This window comes from Anarrhichthys ocellatus, unplaced genomic scaffold, assembly GCF_004355925.1.
Source record: "Anarrhichthys ocellatus isolate YVR2014 unplaced genomic scaffold, GSC_Weel_1.0 scaffold11, whole genome shotgun sequence".
NCBI classification, from domain to species: Eukaryota; Metazoa; Chordata; class Actinopteri; order Perciformes; family Anarhichadidae; genus Anarrhichthys; species Anarrhichthys ocellatus.
Genome location: NW_022280041.1, coordinates 2808980 through 2831667, shown reverse-complemented (window position 1 = coordinate 2831667; position 22688 = coordinate 2808980). Strand labels below are relative to the sequence as shown.

At 44.9% G+C, this 22688-nt stretch overlaps 1 protein-coding gene across 6 annotated transcripts in view; it reads left to right on the top strand.

The window, feature by feature from the left end:
* The window catches only part of arhgef40 (Rho guanine nucleotide exchange factor (GEF) 40), a 35902-nt gene that overhangs the window by 5114 nt on the left and 8100 nt on the right, over positions 1–22688 (top strand). Inside the window, exons 2-23 of one of the 6 annotated variants that reach the window (XM_031850875.1) lie at positions 1822–1986; positions 3189–3278; positions 4993–5100; positions 7981–8266; positions 8734–9528; positions 9640–9862; positions 10122–10360; positions 10452–10640; positions 11555–11669; positions 12300–12393; positions 12520–12606; positions 13293–13409; positions 14090–14188; positions 14304–14455; positions 15503–15641; positions 16120–16239; positions 16817–17008; positions 17098–17604; positions 17695–18080; positions 18481–18730; positions 19333–19422; positions 20649–20855. In XM_031850875.1, coding sequence (XP_031706735.1) covers positions 1909–1986; positions 3189–3278; positions 4993–5100; positions 7981–8266; positions 8734–9528; positions 9640–9862; positions 10122–10360; positions 10452–10640; positions 11555–11669; positions 12300–12393; positions 12520–12606; positions 13293–13409; positions 14090–14188; positions 14304–14455; positions 15503–15641; positions 16120–16239; positions 16817–17008; positions 17098–17604; positions 17695–18080; positions 18481–18730; positions 19333–19422; positions 20649–20855 — 4563 coding nt within the window. In that variant the 5' untranslated portion in view covers positions 1822–1908. The other 5 variants (XR_004212888.1, XM_031850873.1, XM_031850872.1 and 2 more) reach the window with 5 other exon arrangements.

Sequence of the window (22688 nt, the reverse complement as noted above, 5' to 3'; positions counted from 1 at the left end):
ATTTGGAGATACGTGGTTTTCATTCAATAGTCTCCCCTGTCTGCTAATATTAAAAATGCATCGTGGACTATGTATTTGGTAAAATCATAAAATGTCTGTGCCATGTTGCACATGACTCTGAATCAGAAAAATGAAATCAGAATACTGATGCACTTCTCTGGTGAAATCTATTCCTAGCCGGCCTAGAAATTGACCTGCCGTGTTCCCGGTCAAACTCAGATCTGTTCCTCATCATCTTAGCTTGGTTTCATTTGGTGATAATGTGCGTACAGCTTGTTCTCCAAAGGGACACTGGCTGCGCTGGAAAATCTGCGGCATAAAAACAAAGCCTCTATATCCGGATACATTGCATTACAGTACATTATACTGCATACTCAAAGATTTGTCCAAAGTGACTTTTAAAAAGTAAGACACCTGAGTGCATGAGCATTAAGCATCCGATTGAAGAGTCATTTAATTAGTCCCTTAAAGGAGAGGCACCAGTTTGTTTGTTTTTTAACGTGAGAGGCTCCTTCTGTCTTGGAGTAGGAAATCTAATTTACAAATTTCATCAGGGCTGCTTTGTTTGATGTGCATGCGCAGGCCTGTGATGGGAAAGAAGAGTGACAAAATGCATTAGATGCACTGGAACCCAAAGCTACAGGTTAGACGGGAGTGACGCAGACATGAACAAACTTGACCTTTCTAACCAGACCACAGATGTTTTTAACACAATTCTTTGTGGAATAATAACGAATTTTCACATTTGAACAAGGATTATGTGGTTTTGTTGGAAAAGCAGCATTGCTCTCTTCCTTCCTCTGTTTGACATCATCCCTTTGTGTGTTTGAGTGATTGCGCTCGCAGACTGCATTTTAGCAGTGGAATATCCTGCTGTACTGGCATGCCAACACAGATTCAATGCTGAGGAAATAAAACAGGGGGGGGGGGGGACAATTGTACATCACATCCAAATCAAATATTGTCGCCGGCGAGCTAGCTCGTCGCTAAGTAAACCACATTGAGTTTAGCTATCTGCCGGTCTCGATATGAGCGCGACTTTTAAATGATAGGAGGCGGATGAATATTAACATGGTTTGAGGTTATCCCTCCAAACACTAACGTAACCAATGAGCGGTGCATGGAGTCGTGTTCTCCGCGCACGAGCCACATATTTGATCCCGAGTGGCTCTACTGAGCCAACTGGGCTCACACACTGCAGCGTTCATTCCCACTCAAGGCATTGCGTATCGGCGTTTACAGTCGATTCTGACGGAACACGAAGAGCTTTAGCCTTTGAGAAAACACACCAAAAGACATAAGAGAGCGTCCACTGTTTTTTTTTTTTTGCTTTAATATAGTGTTGTGTTGAATTAACTCAAGTCTTGTGCGACGCTTTAAAAAAAGGGCTTTAGTCTTGAAGAGGAAGTTCCTGCTGGCTTGCTTTGCAACCCCCTGAACCCCCTGCTGTGCTTTTACTAGACTCAATATGTTCTGTCAGTGAGCCAGGAGGCTGTTTAAACCTCTTTTACAACATGCTCCCTGACAGACTGATGTTTACTGCAGTCTATACGCACCGAGACGCCCCCTCCTGTCACGTGACCATCTTTACATCAACTGTAATATGACCGACCCTGTAAAAATAATGCAACATTTGTGTTGTGTGTTAGTAGTTAGAGAGCATAGAGCGTCTTTTCACGACACTTCAATGCTTAACTTTTCTGTAAAGTTGGGTTTACACCGGACTTACATAACCCAAGAGCTGCAGCTCTGCTTCTAGAAAAGTGAGCTGCGTTCAGCAACATTAATGCAAGTTTTGTCTGTATTTGTCTCCATGTGTAGCTCCTGGACCAAAGTGTCTCCCGTTACTAAGGAAAAGTAAAGCTGCATGAATTTGAGCCCGTCGGTGCCACTCTGTTTGTTGGTGCCATGCGGGCTGAAGACACAGTTGAAAAATGTAGCTTGGCAGCCAAGAGAGCGGATAGGAAACAGAAGCGAGCATCTGATGTGAGTGACCCAGAGCGACCTCAGCAGCGCAGGTCTCAAACCAGATTTGTAGATCTGATGTGGCTTGTTTTTAAAGTGTCTTGCTCTGGTTATGAGTCTCAGACTTTCTCCTCCTTAGTTTTCATCCCCCCAGTGACTTCTTTTTGTGTTCCACCCTACAACAGCTTGCTCTCTCCCTTGATCAAATGTCCATTTGATCTCCCCCTTCCCTTCCGAAATTTGGGCCAAAACTCAATTTCAAATAAGTCTTGACATTTGTTTCAACCTTAGTTTGCGTATTTGATATGTTGACTTTTATTTTCTCAGGGCATTTGTCAGGCGAAGTTGCGTAAATTGGAGACAGTACTTGCTCACTCTGTCCTCCTCTGAGGTGAACCACAAACCCTCTGTGTACACAAACAGCAGCCCGAAAAATCATTTTCAATACGGTTGAAGCTGGATCTTCTTCCATAAACCTTCCGCACCACCACCAGCTCATTCCCTCCTGGCCCCTCTCTCGCTATAGCCGCACTTTTCATTTTTTCCGTACACTCTGTTCTCCCATTCTGGGTTGTTCTCCCGCGCATTTGCTTTCCATCCATCCCCCTCGGTTGTTGTAGTTACCCGGGACAATACGCCGTCTGTTGAGGAGAATCCCAGCGTAATTGTTGTCGGCTGACATTCAGATGGAGTCAGATGGAGGTGAAACAAAGGAGATCATTTTTTTAAAAAGGCAGCAAATTGAGGAAGAGAAGCAAATGGGGGATTTGAGGGGAAATGTGAGAGTGAAAGAGAGAAGTTGGAAAAGAGAGGAAAAAGTTGCAGGTTGCCATGCGAATGGTCCATGTAGAAAAATAAACACTGTATGTGTTGCATGCTCTGCTCTGTCACCCTCCACCTCACAGGCCAGCCCAGTGTTATGATCTGTGTGTGTGTGTGTGTGTGTGTAGGGAGTTAACATGTTGCAGTGATTTGACTCTTTTGTTCTGGCCGTTCTTACATTAACTGGGCCTTGGAGGAAATGTTTGACACTCCCCAGGCCATACAACAGGAAGTTGAAAGTAGAATGTGGGTGTATATTTGTCTCTGTGTGTGTGTGTGTGTGTGTGTCAGCAAAAAAAGCGAGACAACCCGGCTGTTAAACACAAACACAGACATTAGAGTTGATTCAGCGTCCGGTTATGGATTAACCCTTTCTTACCACCTTCGTGTGTCTCTCTCAGGGTTCGGAGGCGATGGAGGATTGTGTGCAGGGGGCGCTCTCATCGCTTTACCCTCCTTTTGAGAGCACGGCACCACCCCTCCTCTCCCAGGTATACATCTCCCAGACACACACACACACACACACACACACACACACACACACACACACACAGACCTTTATTGCAGTCTCACATCTTTAGAGCAGTAAACAGGGGAAGAAAAATAATGCAGATTTAATTAACTGATAGGGCGGTGTTAGAGTATGCGGTTAAAGGGATGTTATGTGCAGATAACAGTGCTTTCCCTGGATATAAACTGCTGCTAGAAAGCCAACAAAAACAAAATCCAGCCAGCTGGCCAATTACAGCCGAACCCTCTTCCTCCAAACAGGAGCTTCACATGACTCGTTTTAACCAAAAGCCGCGCACCGTTTCTGCTTTTTAAGTCAAAAGCATTGACAGAGCAGTCTCGGCTAGCAGAGCTGGCATTCTCTCACAGGTGCATTATGGGAACTCTTTGTAGGCTCTAATACGGGGGTCAACAACATGTTTGAGACTGAGAGCTGCCTGTAGAGTAGAGAGTAGTATAGAGGGCTACTTGAGTGATTAAATCATCCCAAATAATACAAATCTGCTTGGTTTACCTTTGAATAATGAATTTAAAACATTTAATGGATTATATATTTTAGGAGACTGTCTGTTTATGTTCACTGATTACTGTTAATGAGCCTTCATGATCATTATTAACAACCAAGTCATTAAAGGAAAACACAGATATTCATAATTAAACATGCACGTTGAATGGTTTCGCTATTAATCCCAACAATTGGGCTATTTGAAAGTCATCACAGAGTATGTTTCTCTGGTAAAAAAGTGCTGGCAGGGCGCTGGGGAGCCTTGGAAGCACTTTTTGGTGACCCCGTCTAATATGTGACTGGTTGCCTGAAAAAGGAGCGCCAGTGACAACACCAGCTCTTTTCTGAAAAAAAAAGAAGAAAACGAGAAGTGTTCAGAGCAGCTGCACAAAAAATGTCGGAGTGCTCTGAAAAATGAAGCTGGGTGTAGCGCAGCTCCTCCAGGCCGCCACATACACTCTCCTCATTGGGAACCATTGAAAGAAGACGCTAGTGCTCGTTAAATACCAGCTATATATATGGCCCTTCAGCCTAAATTCCTTTTTTGAGGTTTCAAAAGAAAACAACCACAAAACAAAGCCATTGAAGCTATTTCTAGACCAGACTACACCGATGACTAATGCTAATTTTAGAGCGGGCGACTCATTGGCGGTGGCTCATTGGGGTAGCCACCGTGTTGGCTAACCCTGCTCCAATATCTCCAACTTAACATCACAGAGTGCCAAAGTCACATTTGTTTTTACTGCGTGTAGCACAAAGACAAAGGGGCCTTTCAGCTTTTGGGCCATTCTCTGTTTGCATTAAAGGGAATTTGATTATTGCTTTTGTTCCAAGTTGCCATGTAGCTTCAAATCAAATGTCTTTGTCACGATGGAAACAGCTGCTTGATGACTTGATGAAATAAAATGGATGAAATGAAACAGCCTTTCTGATTAAATGCGGTCTGGGTTGAGGGAATTCCTCCGCTCTTGAACAAATGTAACCCTTTCAAAGATGCATGTAGGTAGCTAAAACAAAGGCCGCTCTTATGCTTCTCTTAGTTCACGAGAAGCATGAAAGTTTTTCCCCAGACATGAAGGATATATAAAGACTACAGCATTTTGTTTTGTGGATCTAATTATGAAATGCACTGAATACTGCTGCATTCACTGGAGTGTTTTTGCCCCCTTTTTTTTTGCACATTCATTCAGGTCTTTTCCGTCCTGGAGTCGACTTATCAACACGACAGCCTTCGCTACCTCCTGGACTACTTCGTTCCTGCCAAGCACCTCCTGCACAAACTCCAGCAGCACGCCTGCGTGAGTTCCAAACTGCAAACACTGCAGATGAGAACACACACACACACACATAGTATAATCAGAAGCAGAATCAGCTGTCAACATGCAAGAAAGTAGAGTGTGAGAAATCTGTCAACCGTTAGCTTTTTGATGTATGTATTGGCAGTCTAGTCAAGTTGAAATTCCTAAATCAAAGTCAAGTCACACGTGTTCTTAACGTTATTATACGAGGAACTTTGAACTGGTCATGAAACAGTCTTATATTAATACTGATGCCTCGATATGGACTACAAGTAAACAAGAACATCAAGTTATTCTTAATGTTTGTCACCTGTGCCACCGGGTTGGATTCTGGAGGGTAAGGGAGATAGAACCAGAACCAGGACTGAGCGGAGCAGACTGTCAGACCCTGCTGCAGTAAAATGAATGGTTTTCTAAAAGAAAAAAGAAAGTTTATTGTAGTAACTTTAAAGGTTTAACTTGTTTTTAAGTCTTTCAGGTCAGTTTCAGGTCTCAACAGTGAAAGTCCAAGTGAGGTCACAAGTTTTCATAACATTTTGGGGTCAAGTCTCAAATCTAGTCTAGACTGGTCTTAAGTCAAGTTTGAAATACAAAGTGAGTTCATAAGTCTATGTGAGACGTCCATTGTTTTTAGGTTTCTTTAAGTGCAAATCCGAGGCAAGTCTCGGGTCTCGTATAATAATTACTCTTGGGATCACTGGTGGGAATTTAGCAGGTAAAAACCTGATGTGAATGACTTTGCTCACGAGCCTCGAGTTAAGTCTGAAGTGAGTCACAGCAGTCCAGTCCATGTCAGTGTCAGGTCCTCGTGTTTGTGCCCTGAATCCAAGTGTCAATTCTTCAGCGTGGTATCACGGTAACTGGTGACATGAACACGCCAGTGTGAAGAACAGTTCAAGGCTTTTATAATCTGACACATGTGTGACCTTGCACCGTTTCCTCACTGCACCGTGGAGGGTCTGCTCTAAAGCTATAGCTGGCCGGTAAAATTAGAGAAAGTGGCTGGTGAAATTTGAGATTTAACAGCCGCTGTGACCTGCAGACAAAAGAGGTGGTTTCCTGCCTTCGGAGGCTCCACCGAATCGACAGAGATTAATGAAATACATGTGAAATGAAACGTGAATGAAAGAGTTCGGGTTGTACTCTTCAGGTTCCCGCATGCAAAAAGCAAACGCATGTTAATAGTATGATATAGGATACACTATGCAGCTTTCTACTTGGTGCCCTCACATCACTCTCTTTGCACTTTCTGCTTCACTCGCACAAGACGAGATAGACAAATGAGATGCAACATGTACTTAACTCAAAGCTATGAGGTTTACACTGAACAGCATTCCTTTTATTTTACTTTCCAAAGCACACACACACACACACACACACACACAGATAAACACACACTCTTTAGCACAAGCTCGGAGGCTCAGAAGTGTCTCATATTTCCCTTTACAGTTTTCCTAGACTTGCACACACACACACACACACACAAACTATGTTTTCATTGTCGCTGAGTGGAGCGGGACGGGAGTTAGACTCTGAGTCATGACAATAATGCCTTCCATATGCGAGTGTGTTTCTGCTGTGAGAGAAAGAGAGAGTGATGTGGTGGGAGTCGAAGGAGAAAATGAACGTGGCTTCCATTCACATTGCCTGCATGCTTGCGCACGTGCGTGCGCGTCCGAAAAACAGAGAAGATGCTGGAGGTTGCAGACTATAGTAGACTGATTGAGAATTTTCTGTGAAAGAGGGAGGTGAGGAAGAAGGAGCAAACACTGGGGTACTCTGAGGGAGAAGTAATAGGAGGGTGGAGGGCCAGGGGACACAGGGAGTTACAGAATGTAGACCGGCTCAAAACAGAAACAAAAAGGTTTTAAGATAGGAAAAGTCACGAATTTCCACCTGTGCTGGCCCCAAAATGTTGCCCTAGCAAGAGAACAGGATAGAAAAGAGACTTAAATGAGGGAAATTGAATAAGGGACAAGGGTAAAAAAAAGGGAAGCTGGAGGGCAGGTCGAGTAAGGAATATAATTTGATCACGTCTCGTGAGTCTGGAGGGCACGGAGGGGGGAGGGAGCAGCCCCGAATCAGTCGATTAGACGTGACTGGGAACGGCAGAGAGTCCTCCAGTTCTTCTGGAGGACTTATATACCTCAGGCTGCAGGAGAGAGAAAGAGAGGATATAGGGCTTAAAGAGGATTGATTAAAGTGAGAATAAGGTGTTTTTTCTATTCAAACCAGTGTAGTGCAGGGGATCACACTCGGGGCCTTCTCTCCTTCACCTAGATTCACAGAGCTCTTGAGTTCAATGATGCTGCATTGTGGGATTTTCTATATTTAGACCCATGTTGTTAAATGTATTGGATTTAGACTGATTTTCTCAGTCTTACAGAGCTGCTTTGTGTGTTTTCCTCTCATGAAACAGTGGGCTGGTTTCACAGTGGCTGGCTTGTTGTGGTCATCTGCATGTTTCTGTCTGACTCACTCTAGCTCTCTGCAGCCATCCATCCAGAGTCTTCTCACTATGTCATGCCAGCTAAGCGGCTTTACACTTTGGAAATAACAGCGTGAGTCACATGTCCGACATTTGTGCGTGTGGCACTGGGCTTTCACCAGTCGAGCTAGTGAATAGTGTTGACGGGTGCGTTATCAGTTCTAGAAATTTGACTCATCGGATTGCCGAACACAACCAAGCAGGCTGGCTCCAACTGGCTGACGTGGGCCGTGGTTTGTGAATAGGGGTGGGGGGTGGGATTGAGCTTGAGCATTAAAGGATAGTTTGTGACAAGAGGAGAGAGAGTGCACTAAGCAACCTAAAGACTTGGCAGGCAGGTGAAGGATTGTATTTCTTACATCAACGCTTCTTTTTTCCTCTTGTCGTCACAGTCTCAGTACCTCGGCTGCTTGTTCCTTCACTCCGGCTGGCCTCTGTGTTTAGGCGAGAAAGTGGTCGTACAGCTCTCCACCCTGGACTGGAGGATCCTGCGCAGTAATGACTTCTACCTGCAGGTGGTGCCCTTCTCTACACGCTGCCCCCGGCTGGCTTTAAAATGTCTGGCCCCTGGGGGGCGCACCATTCAGGAAGTCCTGGTACCCGAGTCACAGCACCCCCTTGTGTTCACCACTGAGTGGCTGCACAGCGTGAACAAAGAACGGGGCCACAAGAGAGAACGTAAGGAAAGGATGCCCACTACTTTCATTGACATTTTGTTTTCCTAATTTCCGATTTTACTGTTACTATTGTTCTGTATTTCAAGTTAAGAGTCAGGAAAACTCCACTCAGGTTTACTTAGGGTTTATGTTCCTAATCTGGTTTGTAGGTGGAAGTAATGAAGACTTTGTAGCCAGTATGACTGTGAAGAAGAACAAGGGAAGTGAAACAGATGGCAAGAAGACGCTTGGTTTATGACCAAAGGATGGCATGTGGAAGGCAACAAGAGAAAAGAGAGATATATGGATGTCAGCAGGTGGTGGGTGGTGATAAAAACAGTAGAGTTAAAGCAAATGTTTAAACATTTGTTTTCCCTGTAGCTTATGTTGGGATCTTCTTTTTTTAAATAGGATGGCCCTTTTAAGCGTAATGTATACCCTCAATATATATATCATCTTGAAACTTAATCCTCTCTTATCTTTGCACAGTTGGAGGAGGACTTGACACCTGCCTGGTCAGTACATGTGACGGAGTGGTTCGACTTCCGTGGAAGGAGGTCGTCTACCCAAAATTCATCCACGACCCTTCTGAGGAGCTGGGCCTGATGTCAAACCAGGAGGGCAGCAAATCCAACCGCCTGCCCAGTGAGGGGGGCAGCAGCCTCGGGGGCTGGGGTGGCTCATCCTCCGGAGAACTGGACTCCTGGTCCTGGGATGAGGAGGAAGACGATGGTTTACCACCAGACAGCTTGGACTCCGAGCCTGCGCTTCCCCGGAGAAGGCGCAGCGAAGATGGTCTCGGGCGGACAGCGAGGCACCCTCAGCTGGACGGGGACTATGTGGAGCTGTTGGAGCCCAGACTGGGTCCTGATGGAGGGGTTGACACAAGGCAGAGGTACCTGGAGATGCATGGGATTAGTAAGACCAAGACTTTGCCCCTGTGCAGGAGAGGTAAAGCCATCAAACTCCGGAAGGGGAGGGCTTGGGGATATGGGAGACTTGAAGGGTCAGGAAGCTTTCGAGCTGCCAAAAGAGATGTAGTTACCCCAAAAGGTGACATTTTACCACATAGGCCTCCACCAGGAGTCCCTGCACCTGGCAAAGGGAGGCGATCTTACTCCTCTTCTGTCCACGACTCTGATGAAGGAGATAAAACCAGCAGAGACTCTGAGGGCCTGGAAAGCCAACGGCCTTATTTTGACAGCCTCAAAGAGAGGAGGCCCGGCGTGGGCAAGGAGAGAGATAGCAACAGCCTCATGCAGCCGTGCAGAGACAACCACAGGGGTAAAGACTCCGATAGTTCTGTCCATGACTTGACGAACCACAAAGTTGAGCATGTCATAGAGGGCCACTCAGATCACGGATCTCATTCAGACTCTGTTTTTGAGGATACAGATAAACCACTGAGCGGAGACAGTGATGCCACAACCCCAACATCAGACGCACCAGAGAGACCCTTCACTGGAGTTTCAGACAGTGGAGAAAATACCAACATTGGATCTAAAATGAAGAATTCGTCCAACCCAAAGGTGAACGAGAAAAGGGATGACGGAAAGACTGAGGAAGGAGTTTGTCCCAGAGGAAAGGAAGTTAAAACTGCAGGATTCAGAGCACCACGGTCAGACTTATTTCTTATGGGCCTTCCTACTTCCTATTTGTTTTAATTTGTGAAAGTACAGATCAGTAACAATTTGGTGCAAACTTTGCGTACAAGTCGTCCAAACTTACACACATATAGGCCTGAAACCAATGGTACAAAAGACACCTTCTAAACCATTCTAAAGGACATTGTGTCCAAATAAACACATTTCTAAATTTGTACAAATTATTAACTGTCCGTTGTACCTCATTAGTACCTTCCTGTGCTTTGTCTTTAGGAGGAAAAGGAAGGGAAAGGGGGCCAAAAGGAGGGCTAGGTCTGGTGGTCGTGCACACCAAAAGGGATCAAAACCGCAAGGTAAAGCTGTTCAGCCAAGTCCCACCACCGGCTCTGCTTTGACAAAGCTGCCAATCACAGAGGAGAACCAATCGAAGCAAAGAAAACAGGCAGACCAACCTGACGGAGTGCCACCTTCAACTCTTGAGGGGACAGAGGACACAAGGAAAAGCAGTGCAGGTCTGAAGAATGATAATGTATGAGCATCAGATGCTAAAATCTCTAAAATACCCCATGGAATACTTTCTGTAACTATTGTATCCCTCAACAGAGAAAGAAGCCAAATCTTTGCCTGTCTGCAACGGCCAATCAGGCACATCCTTACTTAACCACTCCAATGAGGAGGCAGGCTCAGGAGAGTCATGTCCCGACCAACTAAATGGTGTTACAGCTAAAGATCCTCCCCTGCTGAGGGAACTGGACACAGAGCTTCTCCAGTCAGGGAAGCTAAAGTTGACAGGCAAGTAGGCCTGTATGTTTGTTATGCTAGTTAGCATTCAGCTCAAAACTAATACTTTGACAGCCAGTTAATCTTGTGTGTTAAGATGTGTGACTTTGTTGTTGTTGTTGTTGTTTGTCTTTGTCCAGTACACATATTTGGGCTAGAAGGTCTTGACCCCTAACTGTCAGATTAACATACATGCATGATATACATACTGTTAGATTCAGTTTGACCTACTTTATCCACGGATCTCCGATGTCCATTGTGGATGAACGTCCATAAATCCACTTATACAGTGGGTATGGAAAGTATTCAGACCCCTTTAAATTTTTCACTCTTTGTTTCATTGCAGCCATTTGCTAAAATCAAAAAAGTTCATTTTATTTCTCATTAATGTACACTCAGCACCCCATCTTGACAGAAAAAAACAGAAATGTAGAAATTTTTGCAAATTTATTAAAAAAGAAAAACTGAAATATCACATGGTCATAAGTATTCAGACCCTTTGCTGTGACACTCATATTTAACTCGCATGCTGTCCATTTCTTCTGATCCTCCTTGAGATGGTTCTACTCCTTCATTGGAGTCCAGCTGTGTTTAATTAAACTGATTGGACTTGATTAGGAAAGGCAGGGTCTGAATACTTATGACCATGTGATATTTCATTTTTTCTTTTTTAATACATTTGCAAAAATTTCTACATTTCTGTTTTTTCTGTGAAGATGGGGTGCTGAGTGTACATTAATGAGAAATAAAATGAACTTTTTTGATTTTAGCAAATGGCTGCAATGAAACAAAGAGTGAAAAATTTAAAGGGGTCTGAATACTTTCCGTACCCACTGTGTATATATAAAACAAATAAACCAATGTTGCAGACTGGTTGTAGTCCCAGAGTTTTAGACCTTTCTCTTATTTTATCATACTGACCACAGGTACAGTGGACAGGCTGGGACGCGCTCTGGTGGTCACAGAAACAGATGCATCCGAGGAGAGCTTCTCTGAGGAGCAGATGGCCCGGGTCCTGGCCTGCTACCACAGAATCACTCGGTAAGGTTGTATTTTTGATGAGATATAAGTCATTGGTTTTAATGGTATGTTTCAGGCTTCACAATATGTTAGATATCTCCTGGGATTAAGGATTGTCAGTGTAGCAGGCCTTAAAGTGCATATTTTATTCATTTCATACCATAACATGTCCCAGATTCAACCTCTGCTTTCCCAGTTGGTGGGTTGCACCACTCTTTTACAAACCTGTTCAGCCAAAAGTGCGACATTATTATGTTTGACTTGACTTGCTTTTTGCTGACTTGGCCAAATGCAGCAAAAGGTGGGGCTAAGAAAGCGCAGCATGTGCCAGGAGGCCGAGAAAATCATGAAACTGATTCACAGTGAATTTAGCAAACATCTTGGAGCTTGCCAGTTTACCTTTCACAATTCACCATACAGCTGTTGCTCACAAGTCTGAACAAAAGTTTCACAGCAGGTTTGGGAAGAAACATGTTTAATGTTAAATGTTAAGGTTAAAATACAGATGACCCCCTAACTGTCCCCTAAAGTGTTGTTTTCAAGAGTAGACATCTTTCTTCTTTACTTTTTACATTGCAGGATCTCATTTTAGACAAACTCTTTCTTTTCTAACTACTGCTCCTGTTTGAACCCTCCATACATCCTCATCAGGCCTACAGCCAAAGAAAAAGGTCTCACAGTGTTAATGGACAGCAGACGCTCTCCGCCCTCCACCCTCTGCCTCTCTGCTCTTAAATTGTTCCAGGTGAGATGAAAACTTTGGCCAAATGTGCTAAATGATTGCTTGTGTTGCTCTATTTAGCCTGCAGATGTGATGAAGTAGCTCAAGCGCATGTTTTCTTCCCCCCAATGTGTTTTTGGTGTGTGCCAGGTGTCGGTTCCTGGCGGTCTTGGATCTGTTCTGGTTTTGGTGGGAGAGCAGCAGGAGTCCCTTTCTCATGATGTGGAAGGAGCAGAGGTGACCTCATACAGAACATGTAGCATGTTTATGATCCAGCAAACACACAACACATAGCGTTGTTATTTTCCTCCTGGTGCAGTTCATTTTTATTCCTTTTATTTGCACGTCTAAGCGTTAAAACGCAGGTAGAACACCCAGAAGGAACTTATGAAAACATGTCAAAACAACAGTGATAAAGTGTGCGGGTAAACATTTGCAAAATGAACCTCCATTGGCTGGCATAACCGCAGGGATATCTGCTGATATATGAAATTCAAATAACATTTCATACACCGTGCTTTGTTTTCTGTCCCTTGCTAAAATGTGATAAATGTCAGCTGCTGTTAGCCGGTTCAGGCGTTCACATTGTGCTTGAATCTAAATGAGCCTTATTTCCATACGTTTTGCACATCTAGAGTTTGCAGATATCTCGTATTTTACCGGCAATTCAGCTCATTGTTTTGCACTGATCAGCAGAGTTCTTTCTCACACACACGCATGAGATTTTTTCCTCTTGCCATGTGGTTTGTATTTCAGCTTGGCAGTGTTAAAACGTTGCATGTTAAAGGGAAATCCCACCCAAAAGACGTTGGAGCCGCACGCCATGTCGCTCTTGTCTTTTCTTGTTGTAATGATTTTTATTCCTGCTGATAAATTAGCAAAAACGCACTTATTTTTTTCTTCTCATCTCCTGTTCTGTCCAGATCCACATGGTGCGAGGAACAGCTGTCCTTCAGCAATATGTTGACAAGCAGCAGCTGCCCAAAGAGATGGACGGAGACTTCCCCCACTGCCACTCAGACTGGCTGGCCTTCAGACTAGTGAGAATCCGCTGCTTATATACAATACTTTCCTATTCATTTCCTCTTACTCTTCTCCTAAATTTCTACACATGCTGTAGTTATTTTTCCATTTTCCATGACATTTTTCACTTGGACCGATTCACTGACCTCAGCGTGCATTCGACTGGTCTTGAGGAAATTGAGCAGGAAATCACTTCAGGCATTTAAGATTGATATCTATGCTTCCGTGAAATTATTCAGATTTATTTCATTTGTATTAACCTAAGCCATTCTCTCCCACAATGGATGTTGCAGCCTCACAGTCTTGAGTCTTATACACACACACACAGTAGCTTTTCTGTACTGTAACACAGCTGGAGACTTACCACCAGCGTCAATCGGCTGTAAGTTATCACCGCCACAAGTTTTATGTACCTCAAGTTGAACATACGACCATGAAAAGCGAGGGAGTAGAGTGGGAGAAGGAGAGGAGAAAGGACAGATAAGAGGATGTCGGTTTGTCCGGTGGTGGTCGATGATCTCAGAGATTCGCGATGAACTGGGTGTGGATGATAAATCAAGGGAAAGGAGGTCATGCACTAACCTGTGTCTGCTTTACTTTCTTTATGTGTTTTGAGTTATTTTGATGGAAAAAGTAAAATGCTAATCTCAAAACTACTGATTTGAATCTTACTTTTTATCTTGTTTTTTCCCTGCAGAGCCTGGAGAGTCTGACGGAGCACTGCGAGAGTGCCATCGCACTCCTCGGAGAAGCACTGCGGTCTATGGACACTGAGCCGATGCCAGACGACATCAAGGTACTAACGTCTGACATCGCCTTTACAGTATCGCTGTATCGGCGATTTTAATGACACGTGACAGTTGGAGGATTCCACACACAAACAATCAATTAAGCACGTTGCTCTTCTTCAGGCTGTTCCTTTGAGCATCGACAAACACAGACAGCTCATGGCGAGCGTCCTGGCCGACCCACGCTTAACGGAACCGCAGCAAAGGGGCGGGGCATGGCTCGCGGGACTGACCAATAGTGCAACTGGACTGGCACAGAAGTCCCCAGACTGCAGGTACTGGAATCTTTACGCTGTGCTCGAACTTTGGTCCCTTTTTTTTGTCAAAAGATGCAAATTCTGTGGCGTGTTGTTGGGGGTCAACTTAGTACTTAAATTCACAAATAGAACCAAACATAGCAACATTATTGCCGCATACTTAACACTGTGAAACCCTACGTGTTTTACAACACTGAAAATCACCACAATCAGCGAATGTATCTTCATACAAGGAATTGGTCATTATCATAGAAATAAGTGAAAGAAATTGTCTAATAATATTCGGTATATGTACCGTTGTATGACAAGACTCATTATTTACAGCAGCAATGTGTGCACCTGCATACGCTTGTTCTTGTTATGATGCTAATGAGACTGTGCACGGCTGGAATATACATTACAACACGGGCCTACTGAAGTCGGACTATTGTAAATACAAAGACGTCATGACAAACATCTATTCTAATCGGGCTAATGCACAGACGTGCAGAACGCACCTTACACAGGCAGCTTGGTCCCGAGGGGCAGAAAAGCGATCTGCATGTCCTTTGCCTTCCCACTTCTTGTATTTGATTGAGGGATTGTTTTTTCTGTCACAGTGAGTTGTAGGTTAAAAATACTTCTCGTCGTGTTTTCAGCCCCCCAAAAAAATAGAAAACCAGCCGGAGGAGAGAAAGGAATGTGAACTTAACATCAAACAGAGGACTTGTTTGTTTGCGGCCGACGCCAGCTTAAAGATGATCTAAAGACTGCAGTATTTGTAGCTGTTCTTCGTATCCAGTAATGAGTTTTGGCTCAGTCTGGACAAGAGAGGAGGCCAAATACAAGTATAGGCTGATTGCTGATTTGAATCCTTCTTCTTTTTTTGCGTGGCAGTTGGTGTGCAAGGCTCTTTTGTTTTGTTTTTTTTAGATTACATCATTTCTACCAGCCAAAATGTTGATTTTTTTGGCGACGACAAGTTCTCATTGTCATCAGAATTAGAATAGGAAAAATAAATAAGCTTCTCGCTCCTGTTCATGAGTGAAGATTTGCCTGGTCATTTTTGCCTTTTGTTGCATTCAGGGCTGCTCTCGCCACGACTTCTAAACTCTATGACAGCGTGGATGACGCCCTGCACCGGCTCGTCCGAGTGTCCAACCAGAGGGGTCGCGACCTGGAAGCTCTGGGACGACTAGCGGGGCTGGTGGACAAACTGGAAAAGGTGTGAGGGAGGAAGAGTGTGGTTTTGTTCTCATTTCGACTGTTTGCTGCTGTCTCTCGCCTGCTGAATCGCAAGAACTAAACTACTGTATGAACTATAAAATCAGCCATCAGCCATGGAAATTAGATGAAGGATCAAATTCAGAGTTTACGCATCATTTCGTCCTTGCTCCTCTCCACTGCTCCCAACAGGGTTTGGATGGAAACGCCCTGATGTGCTGGTGTTTACTGATTTACAATATGTGCTCACTCCTCACCCTTGTCTTGCTCACACACAGCAGAACAAGACAAATACAATATGTCCAATGCAATCCAGTATACTGGGAAAAAACATTTCAATTATGGCAAAACAAATCATAATTACACTTCACGTACATTTCTCCACCGCAGTGTTTTCACTTCCCTCGTCTCTCTCTTTGTCCCTCATGTCCAGTAAAAAGCCTTGTGTCCTCCCCTCACCCCTCTCTCTTATACCCTAGTGTGATAAGGAGATTGAGCAAGTCCAGTCACAGCTGGAAGACTACAAGGACCCTCCTCTGTCTCTCAGCAGACTCTCGCTCAAACAGCAGAAATTCAAGACATTCAGAGAAACGGCCAACGTGAGTGTTGCTCTGCTTTTTTTTTGGTGCAGAATACGTGAAACCGCTTGCGCAGCATGGAATCGTCTGCATATGTGTGTATGTGTACACAATGATAGACATAGTATTTCAATGTACTATGTTTAGGATACAAGAATCCCTTTGTTCAGCGTCATAGAACCAAGAATGACACAAAAGTAATCCCATCAGCATCATTCAAAAGACCACTTGTGGTCAAAGTGGATGCTGTCACATAGGGTTAAACTGGACATTTAAACAACAGTATGGCATTTAAGTGTACCATCCCTGTCTAGATAAGCAAAGTAATGTTCTATGGCTGAAACACTTTAGGAGTCAATAACTAAACTATAGAAATTTAAATGTCAACAGATGTGTTTTTGGCCCACTTTGCTGTTCAGTGGTGTATTTATCATTCTTGTGGCTAATGTAGAAGTCTGTCAGGATGTTCCCAGCAGAAGCAGTCGCCATGATTCCATTCATGGTTTCCCAAATGCATCTTGTCAAGCCTCCTACAGTAAACACTTGAGGAGTTTTTCCAGGGCAGAGACCTCACAGTGGTTCTCCCTGACTCCTTTAGGAGCTGCACAGCGAGACTCTGTCGGTGCTCAGCGATATGGAGGGCTGGTGCGAGCTGGACTGGGCGGGCCTGAGGGCCGTCCAGATCCGACTTCCCCCGGTCAGGGAGAAGCTGAGAGACATGTCCCACTGTCTGTCTGACTGCTGGACCACCCTGGACAACACACAGAGGCTGCTGTCCACGCTGACCGAGGTAACGCTGGAAGTTATGATCACACATTAATGGTTTTCAAACATTCCTAAGGGAGAAACAAGAGTCATCTTTTCTTTCCCGTCCCCCAGGCCACCCAGTGGTGCGAGGTGGTCTTCTCCACCTCCTCCTCCCCCTCTTCCACCTGCCCTCTCGCCTCCCTCCCTCCGATCCCGCCGTCCCGGTTCCAGGACGCCCGTTCCTTAGCCATAGAGCTTGGCGGCGGGGCGCTCCTGGATCTCTGGACGCAGACGGTGGAGCGCTACCAGCGGACCGTGGCGCAGGTCAAACCCCGGTTCCTCCAGACGGACAGGGCCCAGAATCAGAGCCAGGGGAGGCCGAAGACGCCGTCTGCCACCAGCCTGTGGGACCTGATGGGTCCTGAGGGGGAGGGCGACTGGGGATTGGGAGCTGGAGGAGGCGACGGGGGGATGCAGTCTTGGGGATCCCTGGCATCGCTGTTCAGACCGCAGACCTGCTCCACACTGAAGATAGGAGAGGAGAAGGGGAATAAGAAGGAGGGAGCAGGGGGAGGAGGAGTGGGCGGAGCCGGAGGAGGGAAGTTCCTGCAGAACCTTCTGAATCCTACGAAGAAGAGCGTGAGCTTGTGTTTCATTTTGTATTGAGCTGCACTTAATATTGTCCTTGTAGTCCTTTTCAGAAATATCACCATGTCCCTCAACTTTCAGCCCACAGAGGCCCCGCTCCCTTCCAAGCCGCCCAGGAAGCGCCACCCGAGCTTTGACCTCCAGGCTCTCCTGGCTCCCCGCAGAGGCACGGCCTCCCCCAAGCCTGCCGAGTCCCCGGTGGGCGGGGTGAGCCGCAACTCCCCCATGTCCTGGCTGGGGAGGCGGACGGTAGCTGACCCAGTGATCGCCACTAGCATGGCTGCAGCCATCCCTGGATGGGGCGCAGGAGGAGGAGGAGGAGGAGGAGGAGGAGGGGTGTTAATTCGAGGGGTGGAAGTCAGCAGCAAGGAGGTGGTGGACCACACGGGGTCACCACGTCAACACGTGCTGCTGGGGAGGACGGAGAGGGAGACGGGGACGGATAGGGCCGGATCAACTGCACAGAGGTGCGTTTTACGTCATTTTTTGCTTCTTTTGCTTCAATAAAAGGCACTTCTTGTGTGCATTTTGTTTTCTGTGTCAGCACTTTATAAGGCAAATAAGCGAGAGAAGGTTTGAGTTGACTGAGACCAACATTGTAAATTACATTAAGAGTAGGCCAGGCTGAGATAAAATAAAGAGATTCATCCTTTTTCAGCTGAAGTCTGTTTCAGAACAACTTTATCAGTCAGCATTCAATCTCAGATAATTTGATTATTATTGTTTGATCTCTGGCCATCGCTCACTACTATCTTCACTTCCTCTTCCCCTCCCACTTCTCCCAAGTTTGTTCACTCGTCTGTAAATTCACTCATCCATCGCGCTCGCTCTCCTTATCGTCTCCTTGTTTCTCGGCTTCTCCCGCAGTAAACTCTACCTGCTCTGGTGCAGGATGCTGAGTTCAGAGAGGCAGTATGTGGCCATCCTGAAGGGGGTGGAAGAGACGTACCTCCCCTTGCTGGAGCTCTCAGACACCCCGGCCTCCGTCAGGGGGAAGGCGGACACCCTCTTGCCCAACTGGGCCAGCCTCAGCGCCTTCCACTCGCAGAACCTGCTCCCTGCCATGGAGGGCGCTCTCGTGCAGAGCTTGTTGCAACAGGACTGCTTCAGCAAATATGTAAGTTCAGGAATATATAGGAAAACGCATTGTTTTTCAAATCTGTGCTTTATTTATGTTGTTTAAGCCATCACTTTTTGGCTACTTGGACCCAACCTCTCTAGCTTGTCACCCCCTAAAAAGGCAGCAGCTTCTTGCAACCCGTCATAGTTCATGTGAACGATCCAGTATTTGACGAGAAATAAAAAATAAAAAATGTACGAATTCATTCAATGAGAATCTTGAGGCCCATTCTTAGGTCCTTTGGGTGGTCCTGACCCTCAGGTTGGATACCACTGATGCATACCAATTATGCATGCATACAGCTGTGCCCTCAAATGAACAGTGTTAACTTTGTTAAGGACCTCATTGTATTTTATAGAAGATTTGATGTAGAATTGTAAGTGTGTGTGTATGTTAAAGATTTCATTTTTCATCTACTTTGTGGCAGGTTTGTTCACGTTTGTGTGGAAACACATAGATAAAGACGTGTTATCATGGCAGGCAAATGCATTGTTTTTCAAGACAGCATTTATAATTTGCCTCGTGAACTCATTTCTTGATCATTTCATATTAAAGGCGGTATAAAAGTTCTCTCGTTTCTATTTCTCCCTCACACACAGCGGGAGCAGTTTCTGCAGTACTCCCACTACATCAGGAACAAACCAGAACTGGACTCTCCGCTGGTCACTCAGGCTGCCGACTTCTTTAAGGTAAGTTGCTGCAGTCTGATTAAACCCTTTAATACCTAAAGCATCAACTTGTTGTGCCGACATCGATTTGTTTGGCAGAAGTGTTTCTATCTGAGGAGTTGAACCAGTTTGTCCTGCTTTTCTACTGTTGACTCACATCAGTAAACGTTTCCACTGACGAACAGTATGATGATCACACACTGCTGGATCTATACACACAATAGAGTTAGTGTCATAGAGGGTCATAACGTTTTTATTTGGTTATTTCCCTTTTAAAAAATCTTGTTAAACCACAACGTGAGAACGTGATTATGAGTAATTTTGGGGCACATCACAAGCACAAAGCAATTAAAGTTGCTTTATTCAATGGTTGCTGCAATTAAAAAAGGAGCAGTGTACAGTAAAGCTAATTACATGTTTAATGTACACTAGAAAAGCCAATTAAAGGCGGATTATAGAGAAACTAATTTGAGCGTGCAAGCTACAATTAACTAAAACTGATACATCGACGGCATCGGGAGATTACCGAGAGGACTTTACGGGGAGAGATCACAGCGCTGAAGATCCCATTCAGGTTGTCGAGTGTCTCATAAAGGAGCACTTCTATGAAACGGCCAGCAGGAGGTGGTGTGAGTTCACGTCACAGCTTTTAAAAAGGAGCTTGAACAGATTGTGGATGATGGCAGCAGGAGGGTTTATGGTTATCGTGATGCACGCGATGATGGCGATCATTTTGGGGACGGTGGTAAAGATTTTTTTTACGAGGATGGAGACAGGAAGAGCACATGTGGCCACGTTGACACGGCTTCTCACTCAGAAAGAAACCCATTGAGATGTCATTATCTTTGTACTGTTTCGATTTATTCCACCATAATAGCTTTTGTTTTGTTTTGTTGTTGATTTTTGTTTTTTTTTGCTGTACATTCAGAACTATTGTTATTTCAGTGTATTTTCTGACAAAGAAAGGAGACAAAAAAAGGCCCCAAAAAACGAATCTACATACTATTCACAAAGTAGGGCCCTGTATACTGTATGTCAGAGGGCAAAAATCAAACCTGGCAACTGTCTAAATGTCCCTTCTTTTCTCTTTCTGTGCAATGCATGATGGTAAATGACTGAGATTGTAGACTACTACAGGGATGCTATTTTTGTGCTATTTATGGTATTTTATAGTCTGGATATGACGTTGAGATGAAATAAGAGACAGCTTTTCCTTTTCCCGCAACTCCCCTCTCCCCCTCCTGCAGTCCAAACTGCCCCCGGCCTCCCCCCTCTCCCCCCTGTCCTTCCCGCACTGTCTCCAGGCTCCCACTCAAAGACTGGAGCAGTACTGCGAGGCCCTGGAGGAGCTGGGTGGGATAAACCCCGCCTCCGACTCCGCCCTCTCCATCCTGAGACACGCTCAGCGGCACGGCGAGGACCTCAGGGCCAGCGACCTCATCGTCGGATGTCCGGTGAGAACGCCTGTCCCAGTTTATGATCAAGTCCCACTTTCTTCTCTCAGCGGGGAAGAAACGAACTCATCCTGATGAGGTCAGGCAGAGATGGAATTGTGATTGCTTTCATCGCTGGACTTCATTATTTAAGTTTTTATTTTGAATATAGAAAAATGCAACTGCTCTTTAGGTTAAGCACCATTTAAATATTCTTCAAATTATTATTTTAGTGCATAACCAGAAGCTCATTTGCATGTTTCAACAAATTCTTTCTACTACTGTAAGAAGTTCTGGTCATCACAAGAAAACAAAGTTTAATGGGAACTAAAATGATTAATATCTTCTTGCATCAGGTGAAAATACAATAATTGCGAACCGTTCTGCTCCTTGGAATCCTTTTTTTTTTTTCATTAAAAATCTGAACTTTAAACTAGGAAATCGACTTAAATCTTGCTCCGAATGCAAGTCGAGGGAAAAACATGAAATAAAATAAAAGGAAAGTGGGAGAAAAGACAGACCGCTGGGGAGACACTTTTGTTCCACCCCAGCAGCTATTATGGATTAAAAACAGCTTTAACCTTTATCAAAAAGTCAGAAAACCCCCACATCCACTTGCCCCATATTTTGCCACTCTGACACAGCAGTATCATTCACAGCTAGTCGTGACAAGTATTTACTCCCACACACACACACACACACACACACACACACAACTATCCTCTCCTCCCCCTTTTTCGAGCGAGGAGAGAGATTACGGCAGCACAAACACTTCCATTGAGCTACTTCAAATCGCTCTGCAAAAGCTCTCCAAGTGAAAGGACCGTAAGTGCAGGTGTGTGTGTGTATACGGGCGGGTGTGTACGTGGGTGTGTGAAGCATCACTTAAATCATGACCCACACATCTCTTGAGGTTTAAAAATAAAGCATCGGCATGACCGGTTGCTGGTAAATGATCAGTCTTTTTCATTTCATCGGCAGAGTTACAGTTGGGAAAATGCATCTCTTGTGTCGTCTGTTTGTGTCTGTGCTCGTCTTGTATCGAGTCCTTAAGGAGCGTTACGTAAGATTTGACTTTTATCAACCTCTGCGTGTCTCTGGTGGGAGTTGCAAAACAACATCTCAGCGTCCGTTAACCCTGTAATTGACGTGAACAATGAAGTCCAAATAAATGTCATAACAGACATGAGTCAGCTGGCCAATGAGAGCAAAGATCCAGCAGACAGGAGCGTCCATGTGAAGAGGGATTTCAGCATGTCACCATGCAGAGCCCCGTAATTATGATGCTGCTTTGTCCTTGTTCTTTGTTGACTCGAGAATGAGGCTTTGTCAGTCGTTGCAGCGCAAATGTCTCGCAACTCCAAATCTGAAAAACGGAGAGAGTTCGCTCACAGACAGAGATAAGGCCAGAAAGTTAGTGTTTATCACCCGAAACGAGCTCCTGTCAGGTGATGGAGGAGTCAATAACTCCATGATGACTTTCAGATTTAACACGGTTACTCATTTTTGTGCTGCGGAGCAGAACATTTTGTACGCACTGGCCCTTTAAAATGTTCCTAAGACTCTGAGATTATTCACTTTGTTTGTTTTAAGAATCCAGAACTGTAATTTTTTTTCCTACATTTTACTTGTTTCAATACAATTAAATTAAAGCGGATAGGCAAAGAAAAAAGGGGAAAGATTTCAACCCACTGGCAAAAAAACTCAATTCGAGACTAAATGGCCTCTTAAGATATAAATGGAGATGGTATCTTTTGTAGATTAAAGCCCTGGGCCTGGGCCCTGGGCCAAGATAAGTGCATCCTAATGTGTGTGTGTGTGTGTGTGTGTGTGTGTGTGTGTGTGTGTGTGTGT